The sequence below is a fragment of the Perissodus microlepis genome, chromosome 10 (assembly GCF_051167445.1).
Source record: "Perissodus microlepis isolate ML-2025 ecotype Zambia chromosome 10, ASM5116744v1, whole genome shotgun sequence".
Classification (NCBI taxonomy): domain Eukaryota; kingdom Metazoa; phylum Chordata; class Actinopteri; order Cichliformes; family Cichlidae; genus Perissodus; species Perissodus microlepis.
Genome location: NC_140470.1, coordinates 19,189,195 through 19,203,909, shown reverse-complemented (window position 1 = coordinate 19,203,909; position 14,715 = coordinate 19,189,195). Strand labels below are relative to the sequence as shown.

The following is a 14,715-nucleotide window of genomic DNA, read 5'->3' as shown; positions in this document are numbered from 1 at the left end:
CCTTTAATTTAGAAAAAAAAATTAAAGCGTGATATTTAGAGCGTGATATCTGTACGCTGCGCGCCACCATTCATGTGAACGTGCGCGCTCCCGATATCCAACCGCGACCGTTAGCTGGGCCGGGCGAATGCGGTGGTACCAAGAGGAGAAAAATCTGACCGTCCGTGCCGGGTGATGCGAAAAGTCCCATTATCACATCAAAACCAGGGTATTCCGTCGCATGCTCGGGCCAGGAAAGAAGATATGAGAATGAGATTTGCCTTATGGTAAGTTATTAGTTGTAACAAATGTGTATTTTTGTTTTGGCACTTAGTGAGACTTGTTATTTTGACGACGAATTGCCTGCAGTGTCTGCGCTTTCCCGTTCCAACCTCAAAATGGCGGAGAGGCCGAGAGCTAAGCTAAGTGGCAAAAGTTCGCCCGCATAAGATCATCGACTCGGAGGTTGAACGTTGAGACAGTCTCACGGTGAGGTTATTCAACGCCCCCGAGTGTGACTGGGATTTTTAAAAGCAAGTGTCGCGACTCTCGGACTATGCATGACTTGCATCGGGGCGCTTGTTGTGAACCCTCCCTGTAGATCGAGCTAACGTTAGCTACGCCTATTTATGGAAGTTCGGATGAGCTAACGTGGTGTGCTAGCCGGCTGAGCTAACCTGGGTGCTGTCATATTTCTCACGGTCAGCTGCAAAGGATCTGATGCGGCTGGAAAACGCCTAAATTAAGGTTCTGAATTTTAAAGTTGAAGCCTTTTGTGTTGTCCCGTATTGGGAATATTGGCAATAACATCCCAAACTTGGGGCTCATACCCTCTCCGCCTTCACATATGTCGGGTAGCAGTTATTTTTTGTCAAACAAGCGGCTGGATGTTTTAGCTGTTCGTTGGTGTGGACAGACGCCCTTTGTATATTTTGTTATGTTGACGGTGTGGTGATCCAGGAATCCAGCGTGTGGTTATTAGCGGACTTGGTGCACTTGTCGTGCTAAGCTAACGCTAGCTGGAAAGGGCGTTGCTGAGGCTGTACTGCAACTTTGCCCTTGTGGCCACAGAGGCTTAGAAAGACGTCACCCTATCCAGATTTTAAAACTCGTCTATGATTTGTAATACATGAAGCAGTCTTGGGACATTTGGTAGTTTTCCCTCCATATTTAAACCTGCATTTTAGGAATTACATTCAGAGTGGAGTCTGATGGAAAAATACTATGCAGATTTAAATTGCTGTGCACAAAACTGTCTTCTAAGCCCAATTTTGCTAATTGAATCACTATTGATTTGTCTACCAGTTGCTATTGCATAACACGGAACGCGAAGGCCAGTGCTTGTTCAATAGACTGTCCATCTTATAGCGTGAAATTATATTTTATATACTAAGGTAAAGGTTCAATTCAGTGCTAAATTTATGCATGCATTTCTGATTTGTTTATAATATGTTTGAGATGCCTGCATCTATTAATATGCAGGTTTTTGTTGTAGTTGTTTGGGTATTTTTTGGTACCATTTTTAAGATTGTTAAATAGTTTGGGTTTTTTATGTCATGGGCTGTCACTGTTGGCAGCACTTTGGTCGTGAGAATAACTTTTAAGCTGAAGTTCTAGACTAATAGAATAGACTTAAATGACATAATTAAGAAAATCTTAAGTATCAGGGCTTGCAAGTGGAATAAAACAGATTGCTTTGTCATGATGTTTGGTTAGTAAGCAAACATTGCTATATGCTTTAGTCTGTGCAAGAAGGGACTTGTTTGGCCTGAAGGTCATCCATAAGGAGGGGCATTGCTCAGCAGTTTGACACAAACAGAGCAAATACTAATGGGTTTGGTTGGATTTTGTCACCTTTTTGTTTCATTGGGTCTGCATGTAAACATTGTGAAATTTTGTCTTATCTAAATAACAAAACAACATATGCCCCTCTGTCTAGTCATAAACTCAGTCGGGACACGTGTACCCACAGGCTGTACATTTTATCAAGGAGTTAAAAAGGCATGATTAGTTCTGTTTCTAATCTCTGCCTGTAGGCTCTGTTATCATGGTGTATAACTAATAGCTTAAGTGAAGAACCCAAACCTTTCTGAAAGTCTTTATTTTAAACAAATTTCAAACAAACAAATAAAAAAAATGTGATGGTTTAAATTGGCTATAAAACATGCCAAGTCAGTTTTTAGGATCATGCTTTTGATTCAGCTTCTCCAGTGTATTTATTTTATTTTCCTGTTTTATAATGTGCAGAGTTTTTTTTGTTTTTTTGTTTTTTTTCCCTGTCTATACTTTGAAGTTGAAAAAAGAGGCTTTGGTTGTCTTCCAAAGCAAAATTACCCAGGACAGAGAATTTAAAGTTTTATTATTCATTGTCAAGCTCCTTTGACTACGATGACCTGGATGACTGAGAACCTTCACAGACATTCATTGTTATTATTTTTTGTAAATGGTGATTAATTTACTTGGTTGTAAAATAGAATAGATTTTGATGTGTGAAGTGACGAGAAATAACAGGGAAATGCATAGACTTCTTTTAAGTAGGGTAGCTGAGACGTTGGCCTTAACTGTATGTGGACTAGTCTTGCTCACGTATGTAGTCTCCTTCTGCAAAGTCCCATTTTGAGCCTAGGTAAAATCTTGCCTTATCATTGTAAAGTAGTTTGGTTGATAAGAACATAGTGAATGTAGGAGTGCCTAGCAGGTTCAGTGAAATTATTCTCATGATTGCATCATTACAATTAAAAATGAATTTCTACACCGCTTAGATAGCGGTGCGTTTATACAGTGTTCATTTGACAAGTGCGGTAAGGTCTGGGTCACCTGTGCATGTTGCTTGTTAAACTGAACATAACGCGTATTTGAGTCAGGAGGAGCTGAGGCGTAGCTGACATCACTGCCTGTTATTGTAGTCTTAATGGGGGCTTAGTCATCTTTCACCTTCACGGTTTGAGAGTATTTCATGGGTACATTTGTAGCTCTTGGTGAGAGGCGTGAAGAGCTTTGTGGATGATGATGAGCGTCGGGAGCAAGATGGGAGGACATCTCTGTCCTTTTCACTGACTGCTAAATTGAAAGTGTTCGGTATGCTGTGTACACTCTACTGATCGCCTCATGGATAATGTGCCGATGACACCACGTTGGCTTGTTTGTCCATCTAAAGACGTTGGCATTGGTTTAATAATAAAGGTTTAGAGCAATTAAATCACATAGGGCAATATCATAGTATGATTATATTCTTTTTATGTAAATGCACAATCAATTGCTTGCCAGGTGTGTTTTAGAATAAAGTGTTTTCTGGTGTTATGTCCATGCTTTCTGCTCTGGATTTTAACTGTTGCTGAACATGTGTAGGTTGGTGAGAACCATAACAACACTAAGGAAAGCTTGGAATACCTGAAGAGCCTCACTCAGCAGGCTGTGATCCTTCAGAAAGCCATCAACCAAATATACAGCAACACACCTGGTGCCTGTATTCCACCACCAAAGGTTTGCACAGTTTGGATGTTATGTGAACATACACATGCAGAAAGCATGGACATGACACCAGAAAACACTTCATTCTAAAACACACCTGGCTCTTATATATTGATTATAGGATTGCTTAAATGCACTTAACTAATTATTGGCTGGTTCTTTGAACGCAGGCTTATTTGTTTAACCGTCTCACTGAAACAGTTTCAGTTTCATATCTAATCTGAATTGTTCTCTAGCTACTTCTGTGTATCAGACAGTATGAAAAATGGACCCGCTACTATGAAGTTACCCATTGGTCATTCTGTTATACCTCGAACCAGATCTTGGGAAAAGTGAGGGAGAATAATAGATGGTATAAAAGATGGTCGTATCCACCCACTGAGTTTGGACTACACATTTTGAAGCTTCAGTGTTGGTGCTTTTTCAGCCACCTTATTGGGTTTCTTCAAGCCATAAGTTGACATATTTGAATGAGACTATGAAGTTATTATCCAGCGCTACTGAAGTTGGTTAGCAAGCTGCATTTATAAACTTCATGAATTCACATGTAGAGGCTAGTTAGTGGTAGAAATAGAGGTGTGTCTTAAATAAATGTTGCATAAACATGTTTCTAATAGCTTAATGATTATGTGAATGTTTACAAATGATACAACTGGTTTCTAACTAGAAAATAAGCAGTTATGTTCATACACTAATAAGTGCGTATGGTTTTCCTTTTTTATTTGTTTATATCTTTGTGTAGAAAACTCATTAAAATAATTTTTGTATTTTATTTAATTTAATTTTTTTTTTTTCATTTAACTGAAGGGAAGGTTGCAAACAAATCGCTCCCGCATGAGTTCCTTTTGTCCTAACCTTGTAACTAAACACATTTGCCTCTCAGTGTAATAACTTAGAAGATTTAAAAAGGTGTTTGTGAATTTTAAACCGTTCTTCAATTATTGTTTATTTATTTGCAATAACTTTTGCCTGTGTGTTCTTTTAAAATATTTTCTCCTTAATGGTGATGTTCAGGAGTGTCGGGCAGGTGCAGAAGTAACAGAGATTGTCTTGGTTCTGTAATAGATGGAGCATGGTATGTTTGGTTAAATCGCTGTTTTTACACTATGGTGAGAGATGAGATCAGCTAAAATCATTTGCTCTGTCCTGTCATCTCAGTCAGTCATCATGTTTGCAGGCAGGAGAGAGGAGCTCCTTCTAGGATATTACAGGCTAAATGTTTGCAGTGGTTGAATGCTTCCGTTTTAAGCAGATGCTCATCTGTAAAATATAAATATTATTATGAACAGTTTCCAGTGAGGCACTTTGCAGTTTTCATTTATCTTAAGGCGGTCTAAAGGGTGAAGTGGACGAGAACAATGCAGCAGACTGTGACATAAACAAGGGCAACATGCTCTTATGGTCCTCTGTCGGTGTCTGGGGTTAATCCTTTTAGCGACCATCCAGTCTCTTCTTTACATTGCACTGTCAGCTGTATGAAGGACTTGTGGTCTGTGTCACGACTTGAAGTCGTCTGGTCTAGGCCACTAAGGAGCTTAGTGCTATCGTGGCCCCAGGTGCCAGCAGCATTGAAGCTCACTAAGCATGTGTTCATGTTAGCTTCAAAATCACAGAATAGTGAGGGGGGTTTTGTTTTGTTTTTAAACACAAGATGCTGACTTACTCTTTTTTCAGGGTGGTTATGTGGTTCCAAAATCCAGAGTGATGTTGTAAGCAAGAACAAAGAGAGATGGTGTACATGGTAAAGGCCAGTGTTAACCTGACACAGTAAACATGGCGGTTGTTCTAAAGTGATGCCGGTAAGATCAACAGAATCAGCTGCTAATTGTTTTAAAAATTAAACATGGAGTAGTTTACAGAAAGGCCTAAACTTCAATGGTCTTATATTTCTTGTGAATTTAAAGGCATTAAAAGAAAACGACAAATGTCTGCTAGAGTCACTAGAGTCAAGTTTTTGTTTTGTGGCTATTTGTATATAGTCAGGGATGCACATAAGTGGTCCGCAGGTGCGCATGCGCTGTCAAAATAAAAGACGCGCACCAGATAAGAATTTGCAACGTGTGTTTGCGTACATACAAGGCACTGTTTTTGTCTGCTAGAGTGGGATTTTCACGGCATTTTCTGCACCACATCTCTGTGTGTTCATCATTTGTTTGAAGCCAGCTCACCTCCTGCAACCACTTTTCCGAGAATACGCGCTTCTTTTGCGGTTCGGACTCTTTCTGACATTTCTTTGGAGGTGGAGAAACACCAAAGTAATTGCTCAAAGGAGCTTGCTTCTTCGACAGCTTTAAGAGTTCTAAGCAAATGTCTGTCCTCTTCCAGAAAATCTTATGTATGCAAACGCGCGTTGCAACTTCTTATCTGGTGCGTCTTTTATTTTGACAGTACATGCGCACCTGCAGACCACTTATGTGCACCCCTGTTTATATAGTATATCCTATACTGTGTCTTGCATTTTACATTATATTTGATTTTATTGTATTTTGAGTTTGTATGGCTGTTACCTTGGTCACGTCAAAGAGATTTGATTTCAGTGGGACTTCCATGTAAAATAAAGATAAATGAATACCAAAAATCATTTCTGTGGTTATCGGGACATAAAAACTGCATGTATTGAACCAGTTGTTTAAAAGACTAGTAAATCAAGTGGTCCAAAAGGAAAAAAAGTTATACAGTGGAACCCTGACTTACGAATACCCCGTTTCACGAAAAATTCAAGTTACGAAGGCACTGAACGGCAGTATTTCTGCCCGTGTTACGGCAAAATGCCCGAGTAATGAAATCTGTTGGCTCGGATTGGCTGAGCCTACAATGCCTTCCAAATCATGTGACAACCCCTTGGCTTCCGTACTTGCGCTTTGCTGTTCCACTTGAACGACGTATTGTTGTTCTAGTTAGCAATTAGCCTATAGCCTATCGTTCAGCATCGCCTCACTCAAAACGCGCAATGGGTGCTTCGACTTACGAAAATTTTCGAGTTACGAAAGACCCTCGGGAACGGATTAATTTCGTAAGTCGGGGTTCCACTGTACTAAATTGCGCCTTTAAGATTAGCATTCTGCAAAAGTCAAATTGCATTTGTTACTGTGTGTGCGTTCCTCCTTTGTAGGTTAACGTCCACACGCCTGTGCAGAACACATTGCTTTGTATAATCAATCAGTCATGTTCTACATCAGACTACTGCAGAACAGCACTCATTAACACAGTTATCATCTATAATCTATCTTTTTTGTTGTTGTTTTCAACTCCCCATCACAGAGAGGGAACAGTGCCATCGGAATTTCTTAATAACAGGAAAAATTAGAGTAATTTGATTAACAAACCAGTAGTGGTGCAACGGATCACGGTTGATCCGTAATCCGAACCGATCCCTCTCCACGGTTCAGCACGCACGTGATCCGAAGATTCGAAAAAGAAGAAAAAAGTATGTGTATGGTGCACGTGATCAGTCTGTCAAGCGATAGCTATGGTCAGTGCTAGCGGTCCAAGTGGAGGAGCAGAGGAGTTTGCGGTATTTAAGCAGCCCTTTGCTGCCCAATCCGACCGGGCTAAAGCTATTACAAAAGCTATTGGGGTGTTTAGCTGCAGATGGGAGGCCGTATTCTGTTGTCCAAAACAAGGGGTTTAAACTAGTCAACGCACTAGTTGACGCATTGACGCCGTGCAGCCCCACGCACGGGGCGATCCGCGGTAACTAGTTAACGGAGATTTGCCGCGTTAATGCAGTTATGGCATTAACGTCATCTTAACGAGATTTACACTGACAGCACTAGTTTAAACTATGATGAACGTGCTTGAGCCACGCTATGATATCCCGTCGCGCGTCCACTTCAGTGACAAGATCGCTCCAAGCATGTATGAACAGGAAAAGTTTAAAGTTATGGCTGAGCTGTCCCAGGCATCTTCTGTTGCCCTAACTACAAATGGGTGGACCTCCAGGGCAACGGAAAGCGAGGAATGAGTCTTGAGTTGAATGTTTTTTAATAGGCAAAAAGTACTTAAATAAGTAAATGGCGAGTTAAATTTTTGTCTTCTTTTTTTTTCCGCTGATCCGAAAATTTATCCGATCTGTGATGAAAAAAACGTGATCTGATCCGATCCGAACCGTGAGACTTTTGATCCGTTGCACCACTACAAACAGCAGGATTTAAACATCTAGCTGCTCACATTCCTATTCTGGAATCACAAATAAAATCTGCTTTAAAAAAAATACTGGAAAGTTTGTTGGCTCCAAAATATGGTGTTGAAAAGTTTCATATTCTTTTACCACTGACTTTACTGTTGGAGAATTCTTCTAGATTGTAATTCATGTGTCCCATGTTTCTGTATGTCTGAATACTGCATATATGTATGTTTTATCCACTGCTCTTCACCCTCTCCTCTCTTCATCAGGTGATGGGCTCATCTGTTCAGTGAGACAGATTTGGACCTTTGTGAGAACTCGTGGAACCTGATCCTGACATTTGGGTGACGGCAGTATCTCCAGATCATCTTGCTCTGCCCGGCACCTTTACTTTCCCCACCTTTGCACCTCTGGAGGAGAAAGTTCTGAGGGATCAGGCACCTCACCACCAGACACTTACAAGCCAGACTTCCCCCTCCCCTCCCACATCACCTCATCCTCACCTCCCTGAGAGGGAGTGAACAGCAGCCACCATGGTGCTGTCACAGAGACAAAGAGATGAACTGTGAGTGCCCTGATGTAAATATGTGGGAATGCAGCCTTCTTAAACATACAAACAAGAATGGACATGTAAACTGACAGGACTTGAGGAGGGGGAGGGGGGCCCTTTCTATAAATGAGCCGTTTTTTGTTGTAAATTTTGTATTTTCTAGTCCTGATACAAAACACTGCCTTACAAGAATGTATTATAGGAAGTGTAAAGAGATGTGAGCTTTATGGTGCTTCACTTGTTAGCTGCTTGGTGAATATTTCATAACCCCGCATGACAGGAGCAAATAAATGAGAGTGGGGTGTGCCAGGAGGAGGAACTTAACAAAGTGATGGCTGTTTAATGTGGGCAGCCTTCTTCCGTGGTGAATGACTGGCTGATCTCACAGTCCAGACAGTACAAAAAGTATATTTTTAAACATGTTTTAGGAGTTTAACTCGCCAATGGACTTCAAAATGTAGAACATTAAAAAAAAAAACAGGTTTGATCATGGCTGGTTTAGCTCATGAAAAACCTGAAAAACCCCTATGCTTATTAAGTTAAGTGGGCGACCCATATACCATAACACCAACACAGAGGCTCAGGTTTGAATCTGGCCCAAGAGTACTTACTGTGCACGGGGTTTGTTTTGTTGTTGTTTTTTGTTTTGTTGTTTGTTTTTTTTCTGTCCCCCACTGGTCTTTCTCCCAGCTTTTCTGTCTTCTCTTTGCTGTCTTGTTGCAATAAAGGTCTGAAAACCCCCAAAACGAAGAAATCAGTGGAAATCCTGTTGAAAGGCAATAGCAGACAGGATTTATCAGACATTTGAAGTAGCCCCAAAGCTGCAGCCTAACTTTAGCTCACTTACTCATGAAATATTCACCCATCATCTTATAAAAGAGCCCTTACAATCATTTATATAACTCTGTATGTGTGTATTTGCATGCTCTGTATGCGTTTCCATGTGCTTGCGGGTTGTGGGCTTCGTGTCATCCACACTCGGTGTTCAGGACTCTTTCTGTGGCAAGTCTTTGGTTTCCATAGCAGCACAAAACACAGTTTCCCAGTGATCGGGTCCTTACATTTTGTTTCTTCAATGAAGGGTTAGAATTTCCTCTGGCACTTGCTCAAACTGCCCGACTTTTAAGGGGAGGGGAACTATGAAACTTGAATCCCAAAGCCCCCATCATAAGACGGGGTGCAGTCTGCCCTCTTTCAAGAACCAGCATTTCGGTTGGGGTAGACTTGCTACTTAATAAATGTCGACATCACCTTGACTTTATCGACATGTGTTTGATTTGGCACAACTTGGCTCAGGTCATGTTTGTCACGTAAGATTAGAAATGTTAGAGTGATATATGATACAATATACTTTATTTTCCTCTCGCAGAAATTTGATTTGGACTCTAGTGGTTTCACAGAAACTGCATTTCCAAAGTGTTGGTTAAATCTTGAGATGAAACTTTTAAACAACAAAGAAAATGACTGTGGTGTTGTAATTTTTTATTTATTTTTTTCGTCAGAAACCGGGCCATAGCTGACTATCTTCGTTCCAATGGCTACGAGGAGGCGTATTCCACTTTCAAGAAAGAGGCAGAGTTAGATATGGTATGACGAGGTTGATGCACAGAAATGACCAAAAAGTTGCACATGTTATTTTAATGAGGGGGAACATTTGTTGTCTTTTACTTGGTTCACAGAATGAAGAAGTAGATAAGAAGTATGCAGGGCTGTTGGAAAAGAAGTGGACCTCGGTTATCAGATTACAGAAGAAGGTAACAAATGAAAACACATTTTTAACATGGCGGAATAGACTTGTAAGCACAATGCATTATGTAAAGTGATAACTACGTTTAGCCATGGCCCCCTGTACAAAGAAGCTATAGGTAAAGCGAGTTTTATTTGCGTTAATGAATTTGAAAACTTTTTTTTTTTTTTTGTTTACTGGGATAAGTGTTGTCTCACTGGATTTCTTAACCTGTTGCTCTTCCTTGCTTTACTTCAGGTGATGGAATTGGAGTCAAAATTGAATGAGGCTAAAGAGGAGATGACACACGGAGGGTCTGTGGGCCAGAAGCGCGACCCCAAGGAGTGGATCCCTCGCCCCCCAGAGAGATACGCCTTGAGTGGGCACCGTGCTCCGGTCACGCGTGTTATATTCCACCCCGTGTTTTCGGTCATGGTCACAGCTTCTGAGGATGCTACCATTAAGGTTTGCATCTGTATTGCCAGACAACATTTACATACTGTTAAAATATTAGTAAATACAGTCAGTTGCATTTGAACCTTGCTTACAAATCCTGCATGCAGTTCATTCATTTTATGGTTAGTTAAATCTTTACATTTCTATCACAGTTTAAGAAAACAAGTTTAGAGCAGGGCTTTTACATTGTATTAGACAGATATGGGCAGTGTGAAGGTGTAGTTTCCATACTGAAGAATAGAACGTCTCCTTTTTCACCATATCAAATTGGAGAATTAACAGCTGTATCGCCCATTCACACATTTGTCCATCTTCTTCTTCTGCTTATTTAATTCAAGGTCACTGAGGGGCTGGAACCTGTCCTACCTGTCACTCTGATAAATTATGCATTCATTTGTCTGTCATAAGTTGCTGCTGTCTTTTTTTTTTTCCTTCTTGTTCACATCACATTTTGTTCACATCTTTGAAATGCCTTATCTGAAGTTAGTCATACTGCTTTGAAAATGTCTCTCTGAGGAATTTCAAATCAGTGGTGTCTGTGTTTAGCAGCATTTCATAAGCAAAATCAGGGAGACTGTTGCAGCACAGCGGATCCTCTGCAGCTCTGACCCTTTAGATCAAAGCCGTACTGCAGATCTGAGGCTGCTCTCCCTTTTTATCCTCTGCATTTCGGCTTCAGCACACTCCACCCTCCACCCTCCTCCCTTCTTCGCTGTTTTATTTTTTTCTGCTTTGTCACTGCTCATCTATGTGGAGATGGGCTGATGCTTGTGTTGTCAGAGGGAGCACTCCCAGAGCACAGCACTATGGGAAATGTGCAAATCTTTTTCTTTCCAACGTCACAGTTCATTCTTGTTTTAATGAATTTAACTGACACTGTGGTAGTAAATTGTATACTTTTTAATTAGGCTGAAATGTTTTCTGTTTTTAGTATTTTTGTTACATTTTGTAACCCAACCCTGTGTCATGATTCTGTCCAATAATGACTAATTTAATCACTTTTGATTAAAAACACATGCACTTTTGTGTGCATGTGTTTTTAGCTTCAATATTTAGTTCTTTTTGATCCTTATGGACTGGCGTTCCTCACTGCCTGCATCTGTAATTTTAGGTGTGGGACTATGAAGCAGGGGACTTTGAGCGAACCCTCAAAGGCCACACAGACTCTGTGCAGGACATCTCCTTTGACCAGTCAGGAAAACTTCTGGCTTCATGTTCAGCTGATATGAGCATCAAACTTTGGGATTTTCAGGGCTTTGAGTGCATTCGAACAATGCATGGTAAGAAATATTTACAAAACACCACCTGCAAAGGCTTTTAAGTTACACCATCGTAACTTGTGTTACACACAGTATTTTATTAATCTTACTGTAATTATATTTAAATATGTGAGTATTTCTGAGAGAGAATCTTGTTAACAGACAACAGAAAGCTTCTGGTTTAATCTGGGCCTTGTGGCCTGAGGCTTGCCATTCATTTTGGGAGAAAATTCTAACAAGTGTGTATGACTGATTGAGATGTTTGGTTTACAGTCTCACTAAGGGTTCACTTCTGATTTTCTTTTTCTTTTTTTTTTTTTCTTCCTAGTGAAGTTTTAGAAATCTTACACATTGACGGTCTTATTTGGGAAGTATCTGCCTTATTAAGAGCAGACCAACTAATCTTTTGACTTTGTCCTACAGGCCACGATCACAATGTGTCATCTGTAGCTATTATGCCAAATGGTGACCATATAGTATCTGCCTCCAGAGATAAGACTATCAAGATGTGGGAGGTGGCCACTGGGTAAGTGAGACAGAGGCATGTTTTAAGGTTCTTAAACTAGGTTTAAAGTTAACTTTAAACATTTCATTCTTTATTCCAACAATGCTGTTTTAGCCCTCTGTAGTAATGCATTTAGGATAAGTTGAACATGCTCTCTGTAGATCACCTTGTACTTTCTTCTGTAGGTACTGTGTGAAGACATTTACAGGCCATAGGGAGTGGGTGAGGATGGTGCGTCCCAATCAGGACGGCTCGTTGATTGCCAGCTGCTCCAATGACCAGACGGTGCGTGTCTGGGTGGTTGCCTCAAAGGAGTGCAAAGCTGAGTTGCGGGAACACGAACATGTGGTAGAGTGCATCGCTTGGGCCCCCGACAGCGCTCATTCCACCATCCTGGAAGCTACAGGCTCAGAGGTGAATATGGCAGCTGCAGGACCCAGGAGGATGTTTATGTACATTGGGTTCTATGAAAGTGTCTGCCTCAGTAGCAGCGCAGTTACTGTAATAAACCACTTTACTTTGGTGTGGTATAGCAGGGATTTGTAAATAAGAAGGATCTGATGATATTAATGATTCAGACAACCTCTCTTATGAGTTACTACATAATTATTCTAGTGAATAGTGTAGAATTATTGCCCTCATTTACAATTTGAGCACTCTGCAAAAACATTCAGTAGGCTGGACTGGACTGTTGTGCAGGCTCAGACTGACTCACAGAGCAGCGTAATCCTGCCTTAAATCATGTTGTCATAGCTGAAAAATGATCTCTTCATATCTTAGAAGGAATCTTTACACATACCAAACTTCACTGTCATCTTTGCTGCAACCAAACACCGTTTCTCATGGCCTCGTCCTATCTCTGTCTTTGTGATAGAATAAGAAGAGTGGAAAACCTGGGCCTTTCCTGCTCTCTGGCTCCAGAGATAAAACGATCAAGATGTGGGATGTGAGCATCGGGATCTGCCTCATGACTCTGGTGAGTAACAGAAGTGTCAGTCCCAGTGTCGCTGCACAGTGGGTGAATAGTGAGGAGTGTGGTAGCTAATCGGTCTTGTGTCTGCAGGTGGGACATGACAACTGGGTGCGCGGGATATTGTTTCACCCTGGAGGAAGATTCATAGTAAGCTGTGCTGATGACAAGACCATTAGGATCTGGGACTACAAGAACAAACGCTGCATGAAGACCTTGAGTGCCCACGAACACTTTGTTACCTCTCTTGGTGAGACGCACTTTTTAAAAATAAATAACATATGACAAAAGATGAAGCTGTCTGTATATGAAGCTCTGTAACCTGAGCTGGAGCTGATGCTCACTCTGTGATGTGTGAACTTGTTGAATGTGTCTGAGCAGATGTTTCCCTCTCTTGCAGATTTCCACAAGACTGCTCCCTACGTGGTGACGGGCAGTGTCGATCAGACAGTCAAAGTGTGGGAGTGCCGCTGAGATTGCCTCAATCACCCCCAACCTCCACCCCTAAAGCCCAACCCTGTCCTGCACCCTCTTCCTTGTGCCCACCCCCAACCCTCTGCACTTCAAACCATAGTAGACCAAGGCCGCTTTCCCCTCTCCTCGCTGCCCTCCCCCCCCCTCCCCTACATCGGTCCAGCCCTCTTAAGATGACTATTGTCCTTTTGTGTAAATTATTCTGGATGTAGGGTACGCTTAATAAATGTCACGCAATCTCTGACACATAAACACACTCAAAAAAAAAAAACAATAAGAAGTATCCTTGCATGGTTAATTCAACAAAAAAAAAATTTCTCTACTGTTAAATTTGCATACCGTTCTCATGACTTCCCGTCGGGTCAAAGGGTAAATATATGTGTGCTGGCTTAGGTGGGTTCTGGTTAACAGTGCACGAATACCAATAGCACCTCTTTCTTGGAGGGGTTTAGTTTAATTTTATTTTACTCCATGCCTCCATTGTTGTGGTCTGTCACTGTGTGGTTGGTGATGGAGAAAGTGTGAGGGAGGTGGGGAAAAGTGGAGCCTGTCCAGGAGACGACGCTGACAATGAAGATGAAAAACTGAAGCAGGCTGCGGCTCCCTAGATGAATCTCATGAGTTTTGTTTTGTTTTTTGTGCAAGTGCACATGTACGTGTGTGTTTACGTCGTGTGAGTGCGCGTGTGTGTTTGTATGTCACGACAGGAGAATCTCTCCAGCGTCTCTGCTCTGATGGTCAGAAGAGAGAGAGGAGGCAAAGTTTCTCACCCGCTGTGTTCATTCATGCCGCTTTCATCTCTTTTAACAAACTTGCTTTCTAGTAGACACTCACAGGACCTTAATGATCCATAAGCTGCTGAGAGCACAGGCACACAGCCCATAGCGAGAAGTGTGTTTAACAGGAAAATAAGCCGGCTCACCTTTTTCTTCCTGAGGTTTGTGCGTGTGTGTACGTCGCCCTGGAGAAATCGCCCAGTGCCCTCTTTTTTGCTCGCTATCTCTGCCTTGTTAACCCACTGAGGGCTCCCTCACACAGGGTTTTCATTCTGCTTTCTGTGGTCTCACTGCTCTCTTTACACACACACACACACACAAACACACACACACTCACAAATGCACATACACGCACAGTAAAAGTTGTGTATCAATATATCTGGATGTCATTGTTTGCAACATAATAAAATTCTGTAAATATAA

At 41.4% G+C, this 14,715-nt stretch overlaps 1 protein-coding gene across 3 annotated transcripts; it reads left to right on the top strand.

The window, feature by feature from the left end:
• The first annotated feature begins 91 nt into the window (after positions 1–91).
• Positions 92–14,715, top strand: LOC146379311 (lissencephaly-1 homolog A-like). Of its 3 annotated transcripts, XM_084940521.1 has the most exons (12): positions 92–266; positions 3,328–3,462; positions 7,846–8,141; positions 9,629–9,713; positions 9,806–9,880; positions 10,111–10,317; positions 11,420–11,588; positions 11,991–12,093; positions 12,258–12,486; positions 12,947–13,048; positions 13,136–13,292; positions 13,443–14,715. In XM_084940521.1, exons 3-12 carry the CDS (start codon positions 8,110–8,112, stop codon positions 13,514–13,516), a joined length of 1,233 nt encoding a protein of 410 aa, XP_084796647.1. In that variant the 5' UTR covers positions 92–266; positions 3,328–3,462; positions 7,846–8,109; the 3' UTR covers positions 13,517–14,715. The 3 variants fall into 3 exon arrangements, with proteins under 3 accessions (XP_084796647.1, XP_084796646.1, XP_084796648.1); XM_084940520.1 differs by lacking the exon at positions 3,328–3,462; XM_084940522.1 differs by lacking the exons at positions 92–266; positions 3,328–3,462 and adding an exon at positions 378–468.